The 27,884-nt window shown below is 41.9% G+C and overlaps 1 protein-coding gene across 1 annotated transcript; it reads right to left on the bottom strand.

Moving 5' to 3' along the window:
• Positions 1-6,587: 6,587 nt before the first annotated feature.
• THUMPD2 (THUMP domain containing 2) lies at positions 6,588-27,147 on the bottom strand. The gene is made up of 10 exons (XM_065401371.1): positions 27,022-27,147; positions 24,961-25,093; positions 21,750-22,165; positions 19,954-20,031; positions 17,075-17,127; positions 16,543-16,630; positions 13,789-13,860; positions 12,927-13,041; positions 10,078-10,195; positions 6,588-6,930 (listed from the first exon to the last, which is right to left on the bottom strand). Exons 1-10 carry the CDS (start codon positions 27,133-27,135, stop codon positions 6,588-6,590), a joined length of 1,530 nt encoding a protein of 509 aa, XP_065257443.1. The 5' UTR covers positions 27,136-27,147.
• Positions 27,148-27,884: the final 737 nt, after the last annotated feature.

The raw sequence follows: 27,884 nt of genomic DNA, 5'->3' as shown, positions 1-27,884 counted from the left end.
GTGGGAGTGCCGCTATTACCCAAGGTCGGAGGAGCAGGCGGCGCCCGCCCTGATGCTTCTTAGTGCGCCGTGAAGGATACGTGAGAAGAACAGATTAATGTGCGGCGCCCCGCATGGCCCGATACCTCATGGCAGTTAGAGCATCGAGGCGCAATGCATCATGGAAGTTGCTGTCTCCCTTCCCCCATCGCATCACGGGAGTTGTAGTCCCCACCTTGCCGCACCTTATACCCGCCTGGTTCTTTCCAGCGGTGGTTTCAGGTTATTTGAGGTTTTGCAGGTTCCAGCCAGTGGCACAGAGTCACTCCCCGGAGTGTCGCCCCAACAGTCCCCTGGTAATGATACCATGTATCTGGCTTTAAGGCTGTTCTCTGCATGTTTTCCCCAAGTTCTGGGGACAGTCCTGGTTCCGGAAACACCCAGCAATTGCATGTGTGCGTATAGCACTGCGCACATCTACAGGGCTTGCATGAGCAGGGCCACACTCTTTACTGGTCCAGTAGAATAAAGGACAGATTTCGGTCTTTATAGATCAGAGCTTTTTGGAATCACTGAACTACACTGCACTACAAACAAATTTTCCAGTAAATGTTAATTAGTATTTGATACTTCTAACTGCACCATGACAAGTAGCCTTCAAGGGCATCTCTGTGAGGACTGGGGTGGTGTGTTAACATCATAAGAATAGCTTGAGTAGCTCCTAGGCAGGGCTCTTCACCAATTCAAAGGAAGGAATATGTCCTCCTCCCCATATTACAGATGGGGAAACAAGCACAGGATTTTTTCCCCATAGCCATTTTCTAGTAAGTGGTGTGTGCAATGGGGGAGTTATGGAGTAGACAACTACTTCACTGCCTTACCCTGTTTATCTTTCTAGTTCAGTAGCCTTATCCTGATGGCAAGGCTTACAAATTGGAGGGAGGGATAGCTCAGTGGTTTGAGCATTGGCCTGCTAAACCCAGGGTTGTGAGTTCAATCCTTGAGGGGGCCACTTGGGGATCTGGGGCAAAATCGGTACTTGGTCCTGCTAGTGAAGGCAGGGGGCTGGACTCGATGACCTTTCAAGGTCCCTTCCAGTTCTAGGAGATGGGATATCTCCATTAATTTCTATACTATGTAAGGACATAAAAATCATTTATTTCATAGCAAATATGTAAACAAGCAACCAAAAATCCTTATGAATCAAGATAATAATGTGGAAAGTAACACTTGAAATTAAAGTGAAGACATTGGGTTTTATTAGTAATTATTCATTCCCCCAATAACAACTTCCAGGGAAGCTCCACATTATTAATAAATTGCTTATAAAATACCTTTTATATTGAACTTATTTCATACAATAACCAAAGCGCTCTCATGTTTATACATTTCAAACAGTAATTACAATATATTTAATGTGCAGCCAATTTGTGGCTTTTAATTTAAATATTCTTTGAATTAGAAAGCTTGGCTAAAAACTGTGTAACTGTATAAAGTATTTTTTGCTGAGACAAGGTTCAACATTTTTACCCGGGAAGATGACTGGAGCCGGTCTTGTCTGCGCTACATTTACTGTTTGTCCAACAGCATTACTTTTATACTAGTGTTACTAGAAGGTCCATCCTTGCAGATTCGTATACATACAAGCGCTGTTACCACAAGTAGGATGAGGTCCATAGCTAGAAAAATTATGCTTCACATGAAACAAGTTTAGCTTTCCTCCCCAGGTAGGGAGGATGAATAAGGATCAAGGAGGTCGTGTGATCAACTCAGGCCAGACCTCGAGAAATGAGGAACAGGTTCCTGGGGTAGTTCCTAGGGAAAGGAGCCTAACTTCAGCTAAGTGGGGCTAGAAGGGCCAGGCAGGCCAGATGCCTGAGAAGCTGTAACTGGGATGAGACAGTAGCTGCAGATGTGTGCTGCAAGGAGCAAGAATGTCTCCTGTAGGGAAAAAAGGAACAACCCCATCTCAGGGAAGGCAAGCTCCAGGTACAAGGAGAGAGGGTAAACTGAACCCAACTCTGGGAATGAGGGCTGGGGACCCTTGACTCAAGGAGTGTTTGAAAAAAGCAGACACTCAGGGATGAGGGCCTGTTCTCAGCTTGGAACTGAGGTGAAGACTCTGGTCAGGTTATATTAAAATGGACCCCAGACAGGGAATGCTTTGATTATCTTACTTGTGTGGACATGTTAAAGGGCCTGGAGCAGAAAGAGAAACTGAGGCTGGGCTCTGCAGACCCACCCCAGGCCACAAAGGGGTGCTCAAAAGGCAGGTAATCCTGTTACAGTCCAGATTTCTAAGAAAAGGCCCTGATTAGCTGTAGCTGTGTAGGAAGATAACTTCTCTATCGTTAAGGGCTGTTGTGCCACAGGACAGGTAGTAATGTCTTCCCTGCTGGACAGCTGGATCCTGGGAAGTGTCCCAGGGAATGTGTTTATTTCCCTTCTTCCTTCTCTGTCTCTTCTATAATGTGTTGGCCAACACACTCTCCTTGCCTGTCATCCTACTGTTTCCCTTCACAGGACATGGGTAGGAGTACAAACCTGTGGGGATGTAGACCTGGTGTCAATGGTTCTCTGTGCATAGATGGGTCATGTTGGGTACAGATTTACTGGGATGGAGGGAAGTGACTTGCTGCTGCCTCTACTCTAGAGCTGACAGGAGCTGCCTGCTGCCCGGAAGTTATGTCTTAAGTGCTTGGTGGCCAGAGCCCTCAACAAGAGCAGCAAGAGGCCATTTGCAGGGAGCGGATCCCAATGTGCAGGCCCTTGCAGAGGGAGGTAGTAGAGACCTGGCACCTCTCGTGGACAGGCACATGTGCCTGCTTCCCAGCAACCCACCTGTGACCATGGCACAGTAGGGTGCTCAGTCAGGCTGGAGGTGCACACTGGTCATATTTGCCTTTCATGACTCAGGGGAAAGGCTGCTGGGGAACTAGCACTCCCTGCTGGGAGAGGCAGATTCTGGCCCAGGAGCCATGCCTGACCCTGTGTAAGTCTGTCCACTTGGCATGCATGTCTGGTTCTCCCAGCTATTAAGATGGTGTAAGTTGGGCATGAAGCAGGTAGCAGCTGCACCATCTTCTCTGTCCTATGTAGCCAGGCTGGGACCCTTATGTGACTTCTCACTGCACTTGTGCCCTACATGGGCATCTCCAAGAGGCACGGAAAGATGTCTGAAAGTGACTCCCATTGAGGTACTACCTTTGAGGGTCTAGGCTACTTACCCTCCCCCACACCAGGGTGGGAAAGCATGTAAGGCCTGTACCAGCTCACTGGTGGGAAACTGACAGGGTGGAGAGGCAGATGCGGGTGGCTTTGCTCAGCAAAGCTGCCCCCTTCCTTCTGAAGTGTGGCTTCCACATGGGGATCCGTGCTGAGAGGGCAGCAGCAGTGCTCTCCTTGGGTTAGCTGCCCACCCATGACCCCAGGCTTCCTCTTTAAGGTCTTCCTCCACTAGCATTACTATGACTGGTAGGGCGATTTCCTTGGCTCCTGCTAGTAGGCCACAGCCTAGGAGGATGAGAACGGGAAATAGGATTTCTTTGTGTAAGGGTCCAGATGCTGCTGCAGAGGTGTAATGCCCTGAGGGCTGATATGGAGATTTGGCTCCGGTAGCAGGAGTGGGTGGGAATCCTGTTGTTTTGGGTATCTACTCTGTGATATTTGACAGTCTGGGCTCACTGTGTCCTTTCTCCTTCATGACCCAGGCTGTGTGGCTTCAACTCCTATCCCCACTGTGTGCTCTTGTTCTCAATGTTTGGTAAATGTGAGACCCGTGGCACTGAGCCTTTGGGGTTGGCATGTGAGAACTGGTGTGTTGGACCCAGACTGGCCATTTTTTATTTCCTAACACAATTCCTTGTCTGTTTTAGGAGTAGGGATCTCTCAAGCCCTGCCAGGAATGCTGGAGGTTATAGCTAAACCTTCACCATGAACCCTCACCCACTCAGCCATGAGCAATAACCTCTAACCCCTGAACATTAAGCATTTACCACTAACTCCTAAATGATGAGTGCTTATCACTGACTCTTAACCCCCAACACTGTTCAGTGAGAAAAAACACTGAATCCTTAACTGGTGAGCACTCAGCCCTGACCCATAACCCCTACTGGCTGAGCAGTGAACATCAACCCTTAGCCCCTAATGCTGAGCACTGAGGGGCAATCCAGCACCGATAACAGCAGAGTGCTCAACCTTACCCTGCAACCCCTAACCACTGAATGTTAACTAGTAACCCCATGCTCAGCCCCTTTTCAGTGAGCAATAACCCAAACCAATAATGGTTGAACACTCAGCACTGACCCTTAACTGCCTACACAATTAGGGAGCAGGGAGAGAGAACCCTAGACCCCTCACTGCTGACCCAAAAACATTTAGTGAGAGAAAACCGCTAAGGCTGGACTGGTGAGCTATAACCACTAGTCCAGGAGCAGTGAGCAATAATTGCCGAGTGCTCAGACCTAACCCTTAACAGCTAAAAAGTGAGCAATACCATCTAACTCCAGATTGGTGAGCAATAAATTAAACCCTGAGCTGTTTAATGTCAATAAAAAAAACTGCAATAGCTGCTCAAAAGAACATGAGTAGCACTGCACTGATCTCATACCAACAGAACACTAGATAGTTAGATTTATTCTAACATTAAAAGGTTGTATATACCTAAAGTAAAATATAAATGGGTTTTAGTAGTTTTACATCACATTTTTATTTAAGTAATTGCTACAAAAAACCGATTCATTAGAGACACTTCAGTAAAGGCTTCTAATTCCCCTTAGTGCTGTAGCCTACACGTATAGGTATTTGCTAGATGAGGCTTAGGTGTAAATTAAGGCAATAATGCAATGAGCCTACAAGGCCTGTAAGACAATAGTTTAGCTAAATTAAGGCACAAGGTCCAAAAAGGCTTAAGCATAAGTAGTTAACCAAAAGTAACCCTAGATAATATGATTTTAAACAATAAAAATGCTGTAATAACTAAACTGTTGACAAGTAACCACGAGATACTAGTTCATAGCATCTTGAGATATTTTAAGTTAGGGACATCAGCAGCTGTCTGACAACAAGACTGTCATGGTAACTGACTGAATTATATGCTAATAAAATTAAGGTAAAAGGATTAATAATCTATTGGAGAAGGGCATCCCAACATTACGGTGAGGAACTGATGATGATGTTCGTCCATCGTTATCGATGAAGACCTCAACAACTCATTCTTTCGATGACCGGGCTCTGTGCGTCCGAAGATGACTGATCAGTCCAATTTGGGCGTGGAACGTCCTATCACACGTCGGGCAGACATGTAATGGCACTGTCGATTGTGGAAGCACTGTCGATTGTTATTCTCCGACACGATGATGTATGAGCAGCTCTGGTCTTGCGCAGCTCACGCTTTTTTTCAGCCTCAGCAATACGCCTCGCCTCAGAGGTATTACTGCCTGTTGAATGAGGCTGCGCCATGCTGGACGGTTCAGTGTGAAGGTTTCCCATGTGGCGGTGTTGATCTCAAAGGACTTCAAAGAGGTCTTCAGCGTGTCCTTGAACCGCTTCTTTTGTCCTCCATGGGAGCGCTTTCCCTGAGTGAGTTCTCTGTAGAAGAGCTGTTTAGGAATGCGTTCGTCTGACATTCTCACGACATGTCCGGCCCACCTGGTCTGGGCTCTCATCAGCAATGTGTGAACTGACGGCAGACTGGCTCTAGTAAGGACATCAGTATCGGGCACTACAAATAATGAAAAGGGCCTGAAACCCCGTCTGAGTATTGCATTGCGCATGGTGGCATAAGTGTAACACATTATAAAAGTTGTATCCCACCCTGTGTGCCTTCAGAGATGCCAAGATGACGACTGATGGTGATGGGGAAGATAACTAACACTGCAGGTTGTTTTGCACGGGATGGTGTAAGTATCTGGATTCTCAGCACATTCTGTACTCTCTCTACCTGCTTCGCAGGGTTTAGAGTGTTTGTGACTTTGCTAACTGTATTAATAAAATTATTATAAATACAGTGTGATTTCCTAAGTGTGAGTGTTGCAACCATGCACCTTCAGGCTCCCAACTGAACAGGAGTTCTGATAATACTTTGCCTGATCTTGGTACAAGAACCTATCAAATTTCAGTGCTATTTGGGGAAACTAAATAATATTACTAATCGATATACAATCAATAGATCTGACAGTGCATGTGTTTCCTATTCTAACTAAGTAAATGTTTAGGAAAGCAAACCCACAATGGCAGCAAGTTAAATCCTATACAAATCACTCCTAGAAGAGTATGGACCAAACCATGAGACCCTTGCTCAGTTTTTACTCATTAAGTAAACGGATGCTTTGCTTGAGTAAGGACCTCAGGATTTGGCCTCATTTCAGTATTTTATTGTGGCCAACTTAACATTGTTGGAGGACTGTCTCCGCCATCTTGTGACTACTGAATTCTTTAGCAAAGAAAGCAGTAGATGGGGGGGGGGGGGGGGGGGAAGGAATGCTGTAAAGTTGTCCAAATAAATTTGCTTACCAGTTGCACAATAAGGCCCCAAATTAGGACCAACATGGTTCAGTTGTTTCAGTGCAATATACTTTCAAATAAGATCCATGTTCACTTTCAGAATTCTACTGCATTCCAGCACCAGGTATCTTCCTATATTTGTATATGAAAGCATCTGTTTTTCCAAGGCTAACTCCATAGGATTCTACTGCTGCCAAAGACCCAAAGCATGTAATGTTATTGTTGAAGTGTTCAGTTTCTACAACTTTAATTGAAGAGGAAATACTTCTTGGACTCCCATTTTTCTCTTTGGGATTCAAGTCTTTCACCACAGCAGCTCCATTCTTGTTGTCAATGATGGCGTTCAAAGATGTGTCATTTTCAACACAATTGCTAATACAGCCACCCATGTGCTTGTGGAGATCTTGACTCACAAGTAATACAACTGTCCCTCCAACATGAAGCACTCTGACAGTTTAAAAAAAAAAAAAAACATGGTTAGTTGTGCATGCTTACTAGGCTGTGCGTTCTATCTATGGACTCCTCATGCCCCTATTACTGTAGTAATACCCTCAATCAAAATCAAAATCAGAGCTATGACCATTCTTTGCAAAGAACAAGTCAGTATCTGTCACCCTTCAAGGATCACAGAGACACTGGGATTTTAGATGCTTTGGCCCTAATTCAGTGAAACACTTAAGTACATGCTTAGGTTTCTTGTTTCATCATAATCAGTAAAACCTTTTGCAAACTGTTGTAGCTCCACTCTAAATTTTTCCCTAAATGGAGAAGCTGGACCCTTCTTGCCTCAGCAATATTTCTGACTTGGGGAAATGAAAAGCATTTGTTATAGATAAAGGTGGGTCCAGCTGTACTGCTGACATTTCTTCTCAAACTGAAAGGATGATCTCCCTCAGACACCTTTTCCAGACCTAACTGATGGAAGTTGGAGGCTTTGAACTGATTTTCCAGAGCCTCTAAACTACAATGTAAAAGAAGTATTTCCTATGACAGAATAAGGGAGTTTTTAAACTGACCTTTTCCTTAGGCTCATCTACACTTACAGTGGTGTTTAGAGTACAGACGCTGCATGCCCAGTTAGTATGGGCATAAACAAAACTGTAAAGGGTGAAGCACTGTTTAGGTGAGTAGTTACCTGCATAACTGAACCCTAGGATATACACCCTACATGGGCTCTCTACATGCCCAAGCAGCGTCTCCCACGTCCATTCTGCTATTTTTAGCAATGTAGCGTCCCGCAGGCTTCCGGCTGCTGGAGTCTTTCCTTGCTGCAAGGAAAGGTTCTGGCAGTGGGGTGCTGATGGAGCCTTTGCTGCTGTGTGTAGCTCCACACCATAGTGAGTGTGGATGCAGACTGCTTTTCACTGTATAATGTAGCTACACGTACGATTCATGCCACCGGAATTGTAGTCAAGTGTAGTCACGGTCTTAGTGAGATCTAAATTATTGTCCTCAGTTTGTTCTATTGATTCCTAAAGCTTTTTAATCTGAGGAAAGGTGACATCAAATTGCACACAGTTTAAAATCAAGTTATATAAATTACCTGTTAGGAGCTAACATTACAAGAGCCACTGGAATGCTTGAGCCCCAGAGCGGAACTGCTCCCATCTGAAGACTGCTCACACAGTCAGCAGGTCAAATAAAAGGCTCTCATTAAGTCTGTTGGTGGAACTTCTCCAGCAATTTTTTTCCTTGTTCCCATATTCAAGGAAATATCTTTGCCCGAGAAGATCCACCAAGAGAGAAAACAAGACCAGAATGGAACAGAGCTCTAAGCAAGGCCAACAAGAGAATAAAGTAGATAGTTTGCAAAAAGGAAAAAAAAAAGAAAAGAAAAAGAAAAACACACACACACCAACAACAGATGATTACATCGATACCTGTCTGGTCTGACAAAAAGGAAAATCAAATACAATGGCTCAACCTTTTCTGTACCAGGACCCCTCCCACAGAGCCAAAACATAAGGGAGGTCACAACCCCCTGAAACTTGTTCTGATTGCAAAACTTGAAGAACCCATGATCTAATACAACAAACCTCCATTAAAAGTGTATTACTACTATATCCCATAGTCTAGTTACTCTTCCAACTGCAGTGAGACAAAGTAAATTCCCTCTTTCCCAAAATTAGGCCCACCAATAAATAGGGCAACGGATCACAAATACAACTGACTAGTAAAGACCTCTTTACCTTTCTTCACCATAGAAACAGAAGTTTCTACACTCCACTTTTTGGTTTATGCCCTGCCCACCAGTCTCATTTTTGGAGATGTATACTTTTGGCATGGTGCTCATTTTGAAAATTTATTTTTATGGGGACCATTAGGACTGCTTGTGTTTTGTCCCCCCCCCCCCTTTAGAGCCATTTTCAAGGTTAGAAGAAAGCCTGTTTTCTTCTGAATTTTTTTTACATATTTTAATTAAAGTTTAGTAAACAGAGGAATAAAGTATTAAGACAAATATGATAACAGGCCTTTTTAGAGATGAAAGCAATGCCTTTATTTAAAAAAATGCATACAAATATTAGTAACAGAACATGCATTTTTAGAGAAAATAAAGGGGAGTGGGTTAAACAAGAAAGTGAGAGAGGCAGTAGAACAGCCAAGAAAAGCAAAAACCTTTCAGCCTGTTACAGAAAAAAAGAGGCTGCAGAGAAAGTTTTAAAACCGGAATGGAAGAAAAGTCTGTCTCTCTCACTTTGTCTCTTGTTTACCTTCCCTTCATTTTCTCTACAAACATGTTCTGTTGCTAAAATGTAATGCCTTTATTTAAAAAATGCATTAAAAAAAACTCTAAAAAGGTGTTATATTTATGCCTTAACACTTTATTCCTTTGTTTTCTAAACTATTTAAAATGTGTAAAGCTTCTTTTCTTCTTTAAAAAATTCTCTTTTCTTCTAACCTTTAAAATGGCACTAAATGTGAAAAATCACACAAACAATACTAATGTTCCCTATAAAAGAAATATTAAAATGGCTACCAAGCCAACAGTGTACACCTCTAAAAATGAGACCAGTGCATGGGACATAAACCAGAAAGGGGGCACGGAAACCTGTCAAAATTTATGATGAAAGGTAAAGTTGTCTTTACTATTCTACTGTTGCAAAAGCATCTTAAGACTCCTCTAGTATCAACAAAAATGAACCATTTAGAATCATCTGGTATGAGTGTCTAAACTTTGACAGCTGTATGCTTCTCAGACCACCACTGAAAACACAGCCAGCTTTCAAAATAACCTCTACCTGAAAACAGTAGGAAGGGTGAAGGTTCTGTCACCACATTGACTTGTAGAAAGAGTAACCCCTCAGTTCAAGAATGCCTCGGGGACGTAACATAACATACATGCGTTGACAGCTCTTACTGCTGTCAAAGCTTCCACAGATTGCAAGGCAAGACATGAAACACCTCAAGTGATGCTCTGGAGAAGTGGATTTGTGAGGAATAATTGTATGCAACATAGACATATTTAATTTTTAGCTTTTCTGGGTCCAGACCACAGAATTGGGGGTCATTTAGAGTAGAGATTTTTATGCTCATGATTACAAACAAGTATAGAGTTTAAAAAATACCCTAAAGTGTTTCAAAGATTATATATACCTTTCCATTTCTCGAAGAATATTTGGTAGAAGCTTTATGTCTTTTGTTATCTTGAACTTTTTCCCAAATGGAATGTCCGAAATCACAACATCAACACTTTCTGAAGGTAAGGGCAATGCTGCAAAACAGAAGTCAGATTCTTAAATTTGGCTAAACTTAAGAAAGAACAGTGACTGAGTAGCAACCACGGTTCAAGCATGTTGACAGCAAAGATCCTCACTCCTGTGGAGTGCATAGCCTCAGCACAGTGTTCAGAACTTCCAAAAAACCATGGTTATTGAGGCAGTGTATATGCTCCCTCATAAAGGAGCCACAAACTCAACTCTGCCCCAGTCCCTTTCAGCTTCAACAGAAACCACATGGACCCACCCTGAAAGGTAGACATGGGGGAAAGGGCGTATACAATTTATGCTGTCAATCTCCACAAAGAATTACAATAACTAGATAAACTTTTCTCTCTTTTGCATCTGACAGCACAGATCCCCCAACCGCTGCAGATAAACTAGCAGTGACAACTCTCTATAGAAGTGGTCTAAGAAGAACTAGAGTGGAGAACTGTTTTCCCAATTTGGGCATCCAAACTGGAGGATAAGCCACAGGATAATAGTACACTGAATATATAAACTGACCATCAAGGAGCAGGTTTACAAGTCTTAGGCTCTCTCTAGACTACCACTTTTGTTGGTAAAACTTTGTCAGTCAGGGGTGTGAAAAAATACCCCCCTGACCGACATAAGTTTCACTAACAAAAGTGCTGGTGTGGACAGCACTATGTTGGCAGGAGAGGCTATCCTGCCGGCAAAGAGCGGCTACATGGGAGACCTTACAGCAGCGCAGCTGCAGTGGTACAGCTGTGTCACTATAAGGTCCATAGTGTAGACATAGCCTTAGTGAAGGAGGTGATCCTAAGACCTGTTGAGTTTGCTATGAACCTGGAAGAATGTATTGTAAGCATCTGAGGGTCTTACACACCTCCAAGCTTATGACATTGTTATAAAACAGCGGTTCTCAAACTTTTGTATTGGTGACCCCTTTCACACAGCAAGCCTTTGACTGTGACCCCCCCCCCCAATTAAAAAAAACATTTTTATATTTAACACTATTATAAATGCTGGAGTCGAAGAGAGGTTTGGGGTGGAGGCTGACAGCTCGCGAACCCCCCAGGAAATAACCTCATGACCCCCTCAGAGGTCCCAACCACCAGTTTGAGAACCCTGTTATAAAACATTTCATCCATCAACACCACGCAGGAGGCACTCAAGAGATGTGTGACAGGGGACACCTATGGTATCTGCTAAAAGACCTAAGAAACCTAGAAAACAAGAAACCCCAAGGACATCTTAACTATCCTCTTTCATTACTAGAAAGAAACCAATGCCATTAGTGTAGCTTCAGTCCCATATTCCACTAAAGGCAATGGTATAAATGAGGGCATGATTTAGCTTGCGGAATGTTTATTACTGATAGAGAGAAAGAATATACCCAGCTTGAGTCTGCAAAGCTGGCAGCCAGAAAAATTGTGTTAATTTGCAAGTAAAAACATCTGATCAGGATGTCAGAGAGTCAATGAACATGAAACAACACAATTCCATTTTTACAAACTAGTTCTGCTCCTCAAGGTAAATAACTGTTTGCCAATGAGTTTTAAAGTGGGAGTTATGTGGTTAACCTTGCAGGCACTTTACTTACAAGAATAATTTGCTCAAATGCACATGTTAAATTGAAGGAAGTGATGCATTAGATCTTTCATACAGAATCTGGTTACAGGCAGGCCTGGCTGTAGCCAATTTAATTTTGATTTTGAGCTGCTTTCTTTGAATTGCTTCTCCAGATGCCTCAATTTTCTATGCCAGCTCTAAGTGATTTTCTTTTACTGAAGCTATACGAAAAGGCTAGTCTCTTGAGAATGGCCTTAGCTGTTTCCCAGAACATTCTTGGACCAAGACGTATGGTAAATTGTTTTGTCTATGAGCGAAATAGCCAGCTATGCATTCTTTTGAAAAACCATGAAATTAATATACTCTGAACAATGACTAAGATACAACCACGAGGCACCAATTACTTCCTCAACAAGGGTATGGTTTGAGTTCAGAATACATCTAATTTTAAGTATCCTAAGCCAAGCCAAGTCCAGTGGAGGGCTCTAAAACCAATCAGGTAAGAAACAGATATTACAAGGGAAGGAGTACTATACATTCTCCTTCATCTGAATACAAGGTAAGGTGTCAAATAGAGACGATCTTTTGCTAACTGCTGTAATGAGTTTTCATACATGGTTAATTCAGGTCCAGATTTGGAGGACTTGTCCAGATTAAGTATCATATCATAAAGCAATTATCTTCTCCTAAAATCAGCCCATAAATTGAGAACAAACCGACAGCATTTTCCAGGAAAAGGCCAGGGTCATTAAATTTATCCACTGCAAAAGATAATGATTCATTAATTGGCTTAAGTTATCATTGCAGAAAAATTTGAGTTACAAGTTGCAGCAGATCACAGGGCTTTGTCTTTGTATTATAATAGTTAACTAGAACTTTTACCTAAACAATGACTTTTTTTGACTGGGAATTTCACATAAGATACAGAGTAATAGTAGTGATTTGCCAAACCCTAGAAATTAATATATACAGTATCATTTTGTTAAGTTTCTTGTCAAAACATAAGGGGAAGAGAACAGAAAAACAGCAGGTCATGAACATAAAGGAAAGTGTCAACCCAATCATGTATGAAAAGAGTCAAGGACTCTAGGTTTTAGTATAGTTTAACTCACAGCATTAACTATAGTTCTAGAACTCTGTTTAGAGTCCTTAACACATGCTTTGTCATTCTAAAATATTTTCAAATATTACCTATGACAGATGCTTTAAGTAACTCAATTTTATCCATCAAGCCTGCAGCCTTAATGTTTTCATGTGCACCTTGTAGCTGCGAATCATTTATATCAGCACCCAAGTAATGTACATTCTGTTGGAGGGGAAAAGGAGAAATTTTTATTATGCAGAATAAAACATAATACTGAATATTTTTACACATTTAAGAGTACAAGTTGTTCTTCAAAGGCAAGACCTCTGGGTGAGATTCAGTGCTGCAGATCTTACAATAGCAGAATATAACTCAAAGTCCAGAGAGAAGAGATGCAAAAGTAGCTTTAAGCTTTGCAATTCCAGGCTGCTCTAGGGAGCAGTAATTTAGATAGCCCTAGGTGATAAGCTACAACAGCCTGTCCCCAGCTACCTATGAGCAGCTGCACTACTCAGAACCCTGCAGTGCATTGCCCTGTGACATCATCCCTGACATACCCTCTACTCTGGGGTAAGCACTGGATGACAGCCTACAGCGGTCTTCCTCTGTTCTTGCACTGAGGGAATAATCTGCTGGCTGGATCCAGAGCTTTTAGAGCCCTTTTGTGCTGCAGAGACCCCTGTCACTAGCAGAAAAGGGCCAGAGCAGGGGTGAGAATCTCTATTTATGAATGTAGACAACTGCAAGAACAGGTGCACAGGAGTTAGTGATTTGTATAAGCACATCTTGGAGAAGTTTTAAACCAAAGCTCAGTTTAAAAATTCTGCAAACTTTTCCAGAAAAGTTTGGCTGATTTTCCAACAAGTACACATACTTTTGGTAAATTGCAATACATGTTTTACAAATATAAAATAAATTAATGTAATACTATCTTGGAAACATCCTACCTATTATAACTGTAGAACTTACAGGCCATTCTTTTGCAGCTTCCAAGAGTATTGTTCCTAATCCACACATAGGATCTAAAACAAATGCACCAGCCTATAAACAAACAAAACATACTGAATTTTTTTTGTTTTAAACACATTTAACAGTAAAATTTGTTCTTCAAAGGCAAGACCTTTAGGTAAGAACATAAGAACGGCTGTACTGGGTCAGATCAAAGGTCCAGCCAACCCAGTATCCTGTCTACCGACAGTGGCCAATGCCAGGTGCCCCAGAGGGAGTGAACCTAACAGGTAATGATCAAGTGATCTCTCTCCTGCCGTCCATCACCAGCATCTGACAAACAGAGGCTAGGGACACCATTCCTTACCCAACCTGGCTAATAGCCATTAATGGACTTAACCTGCATGAATTTATCCAGTTCTCTTTTAAACCCTGTTATAGTCATAGCCTTCACAACCTCCTCAGGCAAGGAATTCCACAGGTTGACTGTGCGCTGTGTGAAGAAGAACTTCCTTTTATTTGTTTTAAACCTGCTGCCCATTAATTTAGTTTGGTGGCCCCTAGTTCTTATATTATGGGAACAAATAAATAACCTTTCCGTATTCACTTTCTCCACATCACTCATGATTTTATATACCTCTATCATATCCTCCCTTAGTCTCCTCTTTTCCAAGCTGAAAAAGTCCTAGCCTCTTTAATCTCTCCTCATATGGGACCCGTTCCAAACCCCTAATCATTTTAGTTGCCCCTCTCTGAACCTTTTCTAATGCCAGTATAGCTTTTTTGAGATGAGGAGACCGCATCTGTATGCAGTATTCAAGATGTGGGCGTACCACGGATTTATATAAGGGCAATAAGATATTCTCCGTCTTATTCTCTATCCCCTTTTTAATGATTCCTAATATCCTGTTTGCTTTTTTGACCGCCGCTGCACATTGCATGGACGTCTTCAGAGAACTATCCACGATGACTCCAAGATCTTTTTCCTGATTAGTTGTAGCTAAATTAGCCCCCATCATATTATATGTATAGTTGGGGTTATTTTTCCCAATGTGCATTACTTTACATTTATCCACATTAAATTTCATTTGCCATTTTGTTGCCCAATCACTTAGTTTTGAGAGATCTTTTTGAAGTTCTTCACAGTCTGTTTTGGTCTTAACTATCTTGAGCAGTTTAGTATCGTCTGCAAACTTTGCCACCTCACTTTTTACCCCTTTCTCCAGATCATTTATGAATAAGTTGAAAAGGTCTGGTCCTAGGACTGATCCTTGGGGAACACCATTAGTTACTCCTCTCCATTCTGAAAATTTACCATTTATTCCTACCCTTTACCACCTGTATTTTAATCAGTTCTCAATCCATGAAAGGATCTTCCCTCTTATCACATGACAACTTAATTTACGCAAGAGCCTTTGGTGAGGGACTTTGTCAAAGGATTTCTGGAAATCTAAGTACACTATGTCCACTGGATCCCCCTTGTCCACGTTTGTTGACCCATTCAGAGAACTCTAACAGATTAGCAAGACATGATTTCCCTTTACAGAAACCATGTTGACTTTTGCCCAATAATTTATGTTCTTCTAGGTGTTTGACAATTTTATTCTTTATGATTGTTTCAACTAATTTGCCCGGTACTGATGTTAGACTTACGGGTCTGTAATTAGCGGGATCACCTCTAGAGCCCTTTTTAAATACTGGCGTTACATTAGCTATCTTCCAGTCATTGGGTACAGAAGCCGATTTAAAGGACAGGTTACAAACCATAGTTAGTAGTTCCGCAATTTCACATTTGAGTTCTTTCAGAACTCTTGGGTGAATGCCATCTGGTCCCGGTGACTTGTTACTCTTAAGTTTATCAATTAATTCCAAAACCTCCTCTAGTGACACTTCAATCTGACAATTCCTCAGATTTGTCACCTACAAAAGCCGGCTCAGGTTTGGGAATCTCCCTAACATCCTCAGCCGTGAAGACTGAAGTAAAAAATTCATTTAGTTTCTCCGCAATGACTTTATCGTCTTTCAGTGCTCTTTTTGTATCTCAATCGTCCAGGGGCCCCACTGGTTGTTTAGCAGGCTTCCTGCTTCTGATGTACTTAAAAAACATTTTGTTATTACCTTTTGAGTTTTTGGCTAGCTGTTCTTCAAACTCCTTTTTGGCTTTTCTTATTACATTTTTACACTTAATTTGGCAATGTTTATGCTCCTTTCTATTTACCTCAGTAGGATTTGACTTCCACTTTTTAAAATATCCCTTTTTTCTCCCGCTGCTTCTTTTACATGGTTAAGCCAAGCCACGGTGGCTCTTTTTTAGTTCTTTTACTGTGTTTTTTAATTTGGGGTGAGATTCAGAACTGCAGCTCTTACAAATGGGGTATTGTATTCAAAGCAAAAAGGTGTTGACTTATCTTCTGTGACAGAGCTTAACCCTGGGACATGATGAATGCCCATAAATTCCCATTAAAGTCAAGAAGGAGTGACAGCAATCAGCACTATACAAGATCAGACTTACCATAAGACATTAGAAGTATAAGAATCACTGAGATACCTTCAATTACATTTTTCTGAAATCCAAATCTAAGCTGGTGTGTTGGTTAGAGGACAGGCACTTTTAGAGAAAAAGTGTATCCATAATGTTCCTCTATCATGCGTCTAAGGCCATTTCTACCTCCACTAACTGGATCATGAAATTCTTAGCCCTCTGAGCAACAGAACCTATCATTATGAAGGCCCCTCTGTTGCTACTATTAATAATCTATATCAATGTTTGCTTACACTGATTTCAGCAAGAGATGCCATAGCCCATGCTACAGTAGATCGGAGTCCTGCAGTTTGGATATACTCTCTGGTCGCCAGTGGAAGTCTGCAAACAACAAGAGGTAGATACCAAACTAAAACACTCCATATAAGAAGTGAATACAAAAGAATTTCTCTGTAAAAATGCAAATTGTCATGCATAAAAATCATCATATAGTCAATTACGGGAACTCAATAGAAAAGGATAACTCAGTGAGGGACAGGGAGTGTGACTTGTTGCTCAACACTTTTGAAAATCAGGTCACTGATTTAGGTGCCAAACTATGGCCTTATGAACCTAGCTTTAGGCTGCTCTTTTGGAAATTCAGGCCAAGATTTCAAGTCAACTCTAGACAGATTGTAAATTATCAAGATGTAAAATAGCCCAAAGGATACAAATTAAGAAAAATATTTTATACACAGTAGCTGCCAGGACTCATTTATAAAATGAGACAATTAATATTCATACTATAGGACTGCTATTTGAGAATTTGGTGATAAAAATATTTACCTGAAGACAGGAATCCCCACCACCGAGTAAATATCATTTAGATGTACAAAGAGCTGAAAGGGGGGGAAAATAACATTAAGAAGAAAACCTGTATCTTCTAAGTTAATGTGATGGTAGTTTTGCTAATTTAAACTAGACATATAAGATGCTATTTATTTGACCATTATAATTAGGATTTGGGGTTTTAGATCAATCAATAAAAACCTATAGTATCAAAAATTATCTTATGTTTTGAAATTAAGAACACAATAGGAAACCCAAATTTACAATTTAAAATTTTTAAAAGAATTTGTAACATTTAAACAAGTCGTAAAGACATTCTACATTAGTTAAGAGTTCATCACTAGGCATTCATATCTTTAAGGGACCAATTTTTTAATATAGTTCAAGGAACATGCTTAGACACTAAAACTTCCTCCCAACTTCGCCAGCAGGTTTTTCAGGACTTGGATTCCTCCAAAACAAAGCACTACTGCTTAGGGCTGGGATTTTCAAAGCACTGAAGTGACTTAAGAGGCCCCTTGCCTTTTAATGGGACTTGTGCTCCTAAGCCACTTCGGTATTTTTGAAAGTACTATCCCTACAACTGCACATAGCGAATATGTGGTTCCTTGACTATGTACATATACAGGTATGCGTAATGCATTTCTAAGGTTGGCAATGGAAGCGTCTGCCCCAGAAAGCGTACCTGACCAGTTAGGTCATTGCACTATGAAATGCAATCTGACAACCATTTAGACATAAGCCCTCTTAGTGATAGCCTTACCTAGGGAACTGCTGAAAAAGCAGAGTTGGATGGCCTAAGGTCTTCAGTCTGCTCCAAGCAGAACCCTAATGACCTTTATCATGTCAAGCTTGTGGAGAAGAACTTCATTGGGATGGGCATATGGGTGTGGAAAAATGGCAGCAAGGGCAATAAGCTCATTAAAGGTTGATGTCAATCACTACCTTGGCAAGGATCTTTGGGAGAGTTTACAGCAATAACTTGTAAAATCTAGTATGAATGTGGGTCAGTCATGAGAGCCTGAAGCATATTCACTTTATGAGACAATCCACTGCCACCAGGAAATTAACCTTCCACATAAGAAAGCTGAACTCACAAGTACAAAGTGCCTCAAAAAGAGGCTGCCGGGACCAAATAAATATCCCCTTATGGAGGGGGCTCTTTTGGGGGGGACATACAGTGGAAATAAAATGTGTCAAGACCTGCATGAACTTAATGATAAGGGATGCAGAGACGATGGTCTACTTTCAAATAGTTCATGGCAGGCTGAAACAGCTGTCAAATGCACCTGGATTAAAATCAGACTTTAATACGGTCTCAGACAGACAAAGGCAAGTCAAGCCGTTTGCACACATCATTTACAGTGAGTTTCACTGCACTATAGAGCAACCCTTTCTACTTAGAGCTGGAAGTCTTACTGATAGATTCTTTTAGAAAAGCCAGGATGTTTGGGAAACCTAGCTGAAAACATCATGCCTGCAGAGTGTCATCCTTTCAGGAACCAGATCAACAGGGACAGAGATTTGGGTAGGGATGTGAACAGACTCCTAGTCCAATGGGACTGCCCGCCACTTTTGTGAGTAGGGTTGAAGACTTAGCCCTGTACTGGCTCAGACAGAGTATCAGGATGACTGAACCTTCACCCCTTCTGGGTTTGGTCAGAACCTTTGCTACCACAAGTACTTGTTCATAGGTATACGGGAGCCCCCTTCCCCAGTGCTCAGGGCCACGAGAAGACTACTGGTACTTTTTTGTTCACATCAGTAGCAAAGAGTGAGGGGAATTCTACACAGTCTTACAACAAGAACACTGGAGGGAGAATCCTATGCTGGTATATTTAAAGAATGAAAATGTTCTATAGTGAAGCAAGAAGGTTCAATGACCAGCTGGCTTAGTGGTCAGATAGTGGCCTTTCAGTTTCTGCCACCCTGTTCATCCCAGAGGGGGCCCTGTCTGTTTAAATAAATTAAATTAATGGAGATATCCTATCTCCTAGAACTGGAAGGGACCTTGAAAGGTCATTGAGTCCAGCCCCCTGCCTTCACTAGCAGGACCAAGTACTGATTTTGCCCCAGATCCCTAAGTGGCCCCCTCAAGGATTGAACTCACAACCCTGGGTTTAGCAGGCCAATGCTCAAACCACTGAGCTATCCCTGTATGCCTCAATCACCCCCACATGCTCTGATTGCTCCCCACAGGTTGTCACTACGGGGGGGGGGGGGGGGAAGAAGAGTGCCAAGATAGGGGAACCAGGCCCCCAACTCATTCCACCGGGTCCTGACCCAGGGGTTTACCAAAGTGTCCAGTCCAGTTATTGAGATACCCCAAATTATGTTTTCCACTTGGTCACTTCCTACCAGTCTGGAGCCTCAGTTTGGCGCACAGTCGCAGGCTTAGCAGACTCTCCTTGGTCTGTTAGTGTCCTGTTCAGTCACTCTTTTTTAGGGCTTCCAAATCCCAAAGAGGTGGGGAGTGTGGGGGAGGGGGGGGGGGGAATTTGGTCCCTGCTGCTAGAGCAACCCACACCAAGCTGTTGTCTTCTTGGCACAGCTCAGCATCAGCCTTGCTTCCTGAAGCCGTGTGCTGCTTATTCCCCTCAGCCCCTTCCTGGCTACCAGTGTCCTTTTAAACTGTTCCTCCACTGGGAACATACCCTGCACCTGTTGAGGGGGGGAGGCCTCCCTAGTCCAATATTGCTCTACTCCCAGCCCTAGTTCAGAGTGGGGCCTATAGACACTATCACACATACACACACACACACACACACACACACACACACCACGATATGAACAGTGAAAAAAGTCATATCAAATCAGCACTTGACAGTGTCATTTTAAAACTAGTGAATAATTCAGTAAACAAACCACTTCATTACCTCTAGATCAGGGTTTCTCAAATCTGCTTTCCACCCAAGCTGTTTTATAAGAGTTATTCCAAGTACTCTTCCCACCTCCTGAAAGGGAAAAAAAAAAGCCACCCCAAAAAACAAAATATCACTGAAAGCCACTGAGATGAAAAGGAATCTGAGTTACAAATGACAAAAACAAAGTTATGTTAGAGTTTAAAGAATTCACAAGCAAGGCAAGACTATATAGTGTAATATGACACTAGCAGCCCTCAATCTGGACATATACAAAGAGGCCAAACAAAACATCTGTCCTAATACCACAATTGAAATTTAACAATTTGATTACTAAGTATTAGTGCAGAACTACTTACTTCTAAACTGGCAATTAGTTTGCTTTCTTCAGCATCTTATTAGGTATTCTGCTCTGAAACATAGCTATAAAATTGTCATTGGGGAGCAGAATTCTTCCCCAACCTGCCAGCCCTGTAAACTCCACCTACACTGTGAGACAAGCTAATTCTTTTCCTTCATCATCAAGAGATTCTGCAGGCCAAATCAGACCCCTGCAAAGGGAACACTTACAGTTCATTCTGATTTTAGAGTTTGCAGATTTTAAATAAAAGAAGTATTACTTGAAATGTGCAAGGAATTTAAGTCCATCCACTGTAGAGTTAGCTATGCAACCCCCACAGGACTTTCAATGTTTGCACAGTTGCACATCATCAGTATAACTGTTCAAACTGCAGTCAGTTACAAGAATTCTGAGAGGATTGCTCCATCAGCAGCAGCCATATAATGCATAGGTTGGCTATACAAGCCTGTCTTCTTCTCAGGAGTGAAGTCACTGATTCCTGCTTGCTCAGCTGCTATAGGACCAGGTGATTGGAATTAAGTGAATGACCTGGGATAACACACTGAACATCATGAGCAGGTTCTTCCTTAGCTAACTGATGACTGCTCTCAGATAGGGAAGAAACTGACAAGTTTCAGCTGAGATTCATGAACAAGTGTGCCACAAGGCACAAAATTCCTTTCCCATCCCACATTTATATAATTGGGAAGAACCATCTTAACACTGATGTACAGCCCCACACACTGCAGTCTGAGGCAGTAGGACCACCAGCATTCCAAGACCTCAGAGATTGGAAAAGTCCCCGCTATCAACAGCCAGACTTCTTAGTTTAATTGCTTATAGGCCAGCTGGACTTGTTTGGGGCCACATTACCACTGTAGGAACTCCCAAAGAAAACTCATTTGATCTGAGAAGCTCTTGACACCTGGTGTTCAGCAGACCTTTAGATAGATTATCCTAGTGTATAGCCACTATCCACAAATTTCTGGAAAGTTTTGAATGAGTAGAGCCTGAAAAATGTAAAACACTGCATAAAATTGAGCACATTTCTAAGTGTTTGCGGGACAGGGGCCTTACAGTTTACTGTGCACTAACTTCAATGGAAAAACCTCTCAGAGAACCAAAACTTCTGCCCATCTTCAAGTAAAATAAATGGAACCTGAGTCACAGATATGTTGCTTTTTTGCATCCCATATGCACAAATGTATTACTTCATAAATATAATGCATCCTTGATAGAAGCTATTCATTTGAAAAGTTATTTTGCCCTAAAAATACCCTGAAATGGGCAATACATGTATTTCTATTCAAGGTTCTCTAACACGAACCATGAATAGTCATGCTTTTATAAAGTAATTTCGAAACTATTACTGATCCGTTTACTAACCGAATACACAGAGTTACTAGGTATTTCAGCGCACCTTTAAAATCTACAATTAATTCTATCCTTCAGGAATTTTGATTTGTCATACCTGTGAAGTAAATACTTTTGCAATTGCTCCACTACAGCGACAAGAAACTCTGAAACTGAAGCTGTGGTTATTGCTTTCAACTGATTTCTCTATTCTACTTTCAGATGTCTCTTCTAGAAAAGTTTTGCTTTCAGTCAACAAGTCCATGTCGTTGTTTGTTTCTAGTACCACACTTTTCTTTTGCTCTTCCATGTGGCATTCATCAGAAACTGTCTCTAATATTTGTTCTCTCTTCTGTTTTTTTCTTCTGATACTTATCTCTTCTTCGGATTTTCTTTTTAGGGATTTTGGATTTTCTTTAGAGAGGTTTCCTTGTTCGACCTTATTTCCATGAAGATGTTTCCAAATGGAAATAATATCCAGCCAACATCTGGGGTCCTCAATTACAAGTTTTTGAATTTCATTAAATACTTTTCCTAAAAGAGATCTGAGCTTAGTTTATTCTGCGTTAACATTTTAATACACACAATTTATTTTTACTAATCAACATTAAAGTATATGTTTGGGAACATTAAACACTTATTTCCTAGGACTGTTACAAGAAATAACAATGCCTTACAAAAAGTCTAATCCATTCATTTTCATGGATAAAGAAATTTTACTTTTACTCAGGGTTATTACATATTCACACATGACAAAATCAGCACAGTAAGTAGGGCCAGGATCATTATAGTTTCCACCCAAATTTTCTACAACAAAATTTCTTAAAACATTTCATACAAAAGCAGTTTAAGACAACAGGTGTTAAAGAGAACAATTAACTCTGTAAATTTGTGAATTTGTTAACTCCTGAGGCACCAGTGATTGTAAATATTGCAATTCTGATCTGATTTGGTTGTGGGTGGTGTTAAATCAATCATATCCTGCTTTGTCCTGGCCTTGCCCATAGCTCTCCCCTCTGCTCAGATAGTCAGAGAGCTCTGCATGGCAATGGGCCAAATTCTGGAGCTAGCTCATGGCTGGGAAGCCAGCATGGTTTAATAGTTAATCACAGTCCCAGTGTGCTAAAATGACTTGGGTTCTTAATCCCTATTCTACCAATTACTAGTTTTTTGCCTTTGGATAAATCAACTTAATCTCTCTGTCACTTAGTTGCCCCATTGTAAAATAAGGATAATGCTTATTCAGCTTATAAGGCACTTAGAAATGCTGTTCAACTCTGAAAAGTGGCCAAAAGTCAGATCCGTTTCCCCATTTGGATTCAGACACATACTAGTATCCGCTAACTTTTTTTTTTTAAAGTTACGTTTTACTCTTGCTAACACTGCAGAGCCTACACATCTTCAGAAGAAGGAACTGGAGTCTATTCCTTCTTGTGCATTATCAACAGAACTATTAACTAAATTCTTACAGCAAAGCCAAATTATGACCATATTTAAGCAGCAGCAACACCAGAGTCTCCGCAGGTGTAAGGAAACAGCAGTTAGTCCACAAAACCTTTATTACAGGCAATTAGAATAAGAAGGAAAGAACCCAACTGTAAAGATATAAACATGTGATTAACTTTAAATACATGAGTAGTCCCATTGACTTCACTAGAGTAAAATATTGAGAAATTGAACCTTGGGGAATAAAATTAGTACAAGTATTATGATCTTCAGTTTTCCTCAGTACACAGATGAAAGTAAGTTAGGTACTTCTATTTATTTTTTGAACTTTAGGTCCATGGATAAATTTGATCCTCCATGAAGAGTTTTAGAATATTTTTCAAGTTCCTAATTAGATTAAAATAAAAATAGCGATGATAGAATTTGATCTTCGCAGATACTTATAACATTTGAAACTTCATACCACAAATAATCCATTTCAGTTTATATACCTAAATCCACTCAACCTCCAAGAAAATTATCCCCCCCACTCATTATACATAATGCTCCAGATTTACACCATGATATATGAAAACAGAATTTGGCAGAATTCAACAAAATCTGTTTCATTCAGTACATATCCCTGACTCATCAGCTGTTCCCTGTCTAACTTGAGCACCCAATGAGGCAGGGGCCCTGTGGGAAAAAAAACTAAGCAGCCATGCAACTAAAGAGTATCACAGAATCAGAGAACTGGAAGGGACCTTGAGAGGTCATCTCGTCCAGTCTCCCGCATTCAAGGCTGGACTAAGTATTATCTAGACCATCCCTGACAGGTGTTTGTCCAACCTGCTCTTAAAAATCCCCAATGATGGAGATTCCACAACTTCCCTAGGCAATTTATTCCAGTGCTTAACCACTCTGACAGTTAGGAAGTTTTTCCTGAAGTCCAACCTAAACCGCCCTTGCTGCAATTTAAGCCCATTGCTTCTTGTCCTATCCTCAGAGGTTAAGAACAACAATTTTTCACCCTCCTCTTTGTAACAACCTTTTATGTACTTGAAAACTGTTATGTCCTCTCTCAGGATAGTAATGCATAAATCTAAAAATGGGCACTGTTGTTGAGGGTGTACATTAATAGATACCATGGAACAGGGCAGAACTTCTTCAGAGCTCTGGTGGATTCCAACCTCCAACTTTAAAAACTTTCCACTGAAATTACACAAATATGTATGTGCAGTGCCAGCAGAACATTAGGAGTTGGAATGAAACATTAGTTTCTTTAAAGAGAGTGCATAAACATGTCTTATTTTTTAAACCACTTTTAACTCTGCCAAATCAAAATGGATTTTCCCCTTGACCACTCACGGGAACATTTGTGACCTAGGGACTATTCTAAACCACAAAGCTGTTAGAGCTATTAAAAAAGGCACAAAAATAGTTTATAAACATTACAAATGTATTTCCTCCCCATTCTCTCTATTAAAACAACTGAACTGCTTTTGTGCAATCCTTCCAAAAGTTCACTTGAGTGGAGAGATGACCTGAAAAATATCAGCCCGAAAGGCATATTTTTAAAAAAGTTTTAAGCAATCAAATGAGCCCTCAAGAGGAAAAAAGTCTTTAAAAAACCCCAAGTGTATTTGTTGCTAAGGCCTACACTTACAAAAAGAAGAATCCTGTTATGTGTTGTGATTTTTTGTTTACATTAACAGTCACCTTTCAGAGTAGAAAGGTACTTGAATGTCCTTGGACAAAAAAGATTATAAGTCTTATTATTGCTTAATTAAAACTATGGCATTTGAAAACAATTATGGAATTCTTTTCCAAATCAGATTTCAACTTCTACTTTGAGTTCATAATATTTTGTGTGTAGAAAGAAGAGAAAGAGTCATAAACAGTACCTTTATTTCTAGAGAGAGAAATTGGTGCATGTTTTTTCAGCAGCAAAAATAATCGTTCTCCAGACTTCAGCTTCTTCAATTTACTCAACCCAGAATTGGTGGTAAAGAAAACTTTTCCTGAAACATACTCCACCTAACAAAAAGAAGAAGTCTAAAAAATAGTCTCTAGATTTGGTTTAGGCCCAGCAAAAGAAACTTACCATGCGGTTGCACACCCTCACATTAAGTGCTCTTGCGCCTTTGATTCCATCCAACCACAGTAAGTAGGGGTATACAATGAAGAGCACCACTATATTAATATATTGAGTTCAATATAGTTTAGTATATGGATTTTTCAGATCATACCTTAACAACTCAATCTGTTAGATACCTGAGGACATTAAAATCCATGAGGCACTTTGTAAGAACTGGGGGTTTTCCCCAGTGTCATTGCACATTTTTCCTCTGTTCAGCATCCTGTTTACCAGCTGACTGCTGCCCTTCACTTAAGGGGTTTCTGCAGTTCCCATCACATTGGGGGTAATGTATAAGATACTTTGGGACAAACAGGTGAGCTATAAATGCAAGATATTATTACAGTATACCTCTTTGGCTCTAGAATGGCTGCTTTATTTGGATATCGCCAAGAAAACAGATTAGGCTAATGATGACTAGTGCTTAATTGGGAAAGTATTATCTTAAATTTAGCTAATGCCCAATAGTTAAATGATGATAAACTACACTCTGAAATAGATGTGAAATTTTAAACTCTGATCTGTAACATACAAGTTGTCAAATGAAGATTAAGGAGAAGATTTTCCTGAAGACTGGGATGACCAATAAGTGTAGCTAGGTTCCAGTAGCACCTGGTACAAATATGCAAAAAACACCTTGAAGAACCTTTGCAACTGTTAGTCAGGCATGAAGAGGTAGGAATAACAAGTGTTTTTAAATCAAATTAGGCTACTTGAGTTTGCTAACATGACTTGAAATGCCACTTAGCACCTAGTATAGACATAATTTAATACTTTTACAATCGTGTTTGGTGGTCCTACTGTAACCTGGGTTACATAACAGCTAACTCAAGTTACACAAATGGAATCAGAAAAGCACCAAGAGTAGCCATAACAAAAGGATGGCGGTTTTTAATTTGTGAACAGAGCATATCAAGAAACAGAGACATGCCCCCCTCCCACCCTACATCAGAAGTGCACGTTAAATGAAGTGTCCCTAGCCTCTGTTTGCCAGAAGCTGGGAATGGGTGACAGGGGGTGGATCACTTGATGTTTCCCTATTCTGTTCATTCCCTCTGAAGCACCTGGCATTGGCCACTGTCAGAAGACAGGATAATGGGTTAGATGGACCTTTGGTCTGACCCAGTATGGCCGTTATGTTCTTATGTTATGCATGAACAAAACTGTGGAGAAATAGATCTGAGCAACAAGATACCTCAGTCTCACTACACCACCTTTAAATCACCCAAGTAAAGCTCACATCCTATGTCCAGGGCTGTAGGGTCTGTTTCTCCCTCAAGAGTCCCACCCACTCACCAGTCACCTAGAATTTGGCTAGACATGGGCAAGAGATATATTTCCAAACAGAGTGAGCCAACAGGTACACACACAAGTTGTATTTTAATATATATTAGATGACAGAGTGAAGCCACCATCTACACTAGGGTTTAAAAAACATGTTGGCTAACAGTAAATGAACATGTTTCAAAACTATATATTTTATCCTGGCGTGCACAGGACTCAAACCTCCCTGGGAGGTTGGAGCAGGTGAGACCTAAAGGACAAACTCAGCAAAAGGCTCTCCCAAGCCTCCTATTCCATCAGAGCCCAACCCTCTTATCCCTCCCAACAGCCCCCACCTCCTTAAACCCCCATGCAGCCCCCTCGGTCCCCGACCCCCACTCCATCAGACCCCCCCCCCACCTCATCAGGCCCACATCCCCGGACTCCCCCACATCCCAGCCTCACCCCACAAGCCCCATACACCCAGACTTCCGCCCCTCATCCCGCGGGCCAGACCCTGCCCAGGTCCCTCCCAGCGCGGGCCGGGCGAAGCGAGGCCCCTCACCTGCGTGGCCCCCAGCCGGGCCCGTACCTCCCGAAGCAGGAAGGGCTCCAGGCCCCGGCCGGCCGTGCAGAAATAGCGGATAGAGGGCCCAGCACAACCCGAGGCCTCCGCCATGCCGTCCGCTCCGCGACTGGCCCTGTCCCGCCCCTCGGGCCGCCCCATCACCCGGCCCCGCCCCTCAGTCCGTCCCCCCAGTTCCCCCGCCCCTCCCAGCCGCTTTTGGGGCCGCCCCCACACTCCAGCCACGCCCCACAGTCCGTCCCGTCCCGTCCCCCCCCCATTCCCTCACCCCCGCCTCTCAGGCCACCCTTACTGCCGCCCCCACAATTCCCTCACCCCGCCTCTCAGGCCGCCCCGTGCCCCTCATTCTCCCCATCCCAACACCAGCACCGCCCCCTCAGTCTCTCCAGCTGCCCCTGACCCATTCCCCCAACCACCCTTCAAGCCATCTTGTCAAAATCACCCTGCCCCCTTCTCACCCTGAGACCCCCCCCCATCACAGTACCTCTCCCTATCACTCTGAGCCCCCTTCACTGAGACCAACCCACCCACACTGCCTGAGGCCCTTCTCCCCATACTGTCTCCTCTGCCTGACACCTCACCCCACTTACCTAGAGTCCCTTTAGGGTTGCCACCCATGCCTACTGTATCTGTACATCCCAGAGTTTAAAGGGAATGCTCCCTGTCAAGACTGAACCCAGTAGGGAAACTTGGTTGTCCCCATCTTGCTCCAAGGCCTTGGAAATGTGAATAAAATGTATTGTTCTGTACTAAAAAGTAATTTTTCACTGTGAGGACTCCATTAATTTCAAGAGCATCTAGTAGGCTTATTTGGCCTTGTATCAAATAAGTGACCTGGTGAC

Source organism: Emys orbicularis, chromosome 3 (genome assembly GCF_028017835.1).
Source record: "Emys orbicularis isolate rEmyOrb1 chromosome 3, rEmyOrb1.hap1, whole genome shotgun sequence".
Lineage (NCBI taxonomy): Eukaryota > Metazoa > Chordata > Testudines > Emydidae > Emys > Emys orbicularis.
Note: the sequence above shows the minus strand (reverse complement) of the source record. Positions and strands in the feature narration are given on the sequence as shown.

What these genes read in the sequence shown, in the direction of transcription:
- THUMPD2 (XM_065401371.1), bottom strand. Translation starts at nt 27,135, where the DNA reads ATGGCGGAGGCCTCGGGTTGTGCTGGGCCCTCTATCCGCTATTTCTGC. An exon ending in AAGCTGCAAAAGAATGGCCT is followed by an intron (nt 13,042 to 13,788) that starts GTAAGTTCTACA and finishes CCCCTCCAACAG; the next exon opens with AATGTACATTACTTGGGTGC. An exon ending in ATTCTTCGAGAAATGGAAAG is followed by an intron (nt 6,931 to 10,077) that starts GTATATATAATC and finishes TTAAACTGTCAG; the next exon opens with AGTGCTTCATGTTGGAGGGA.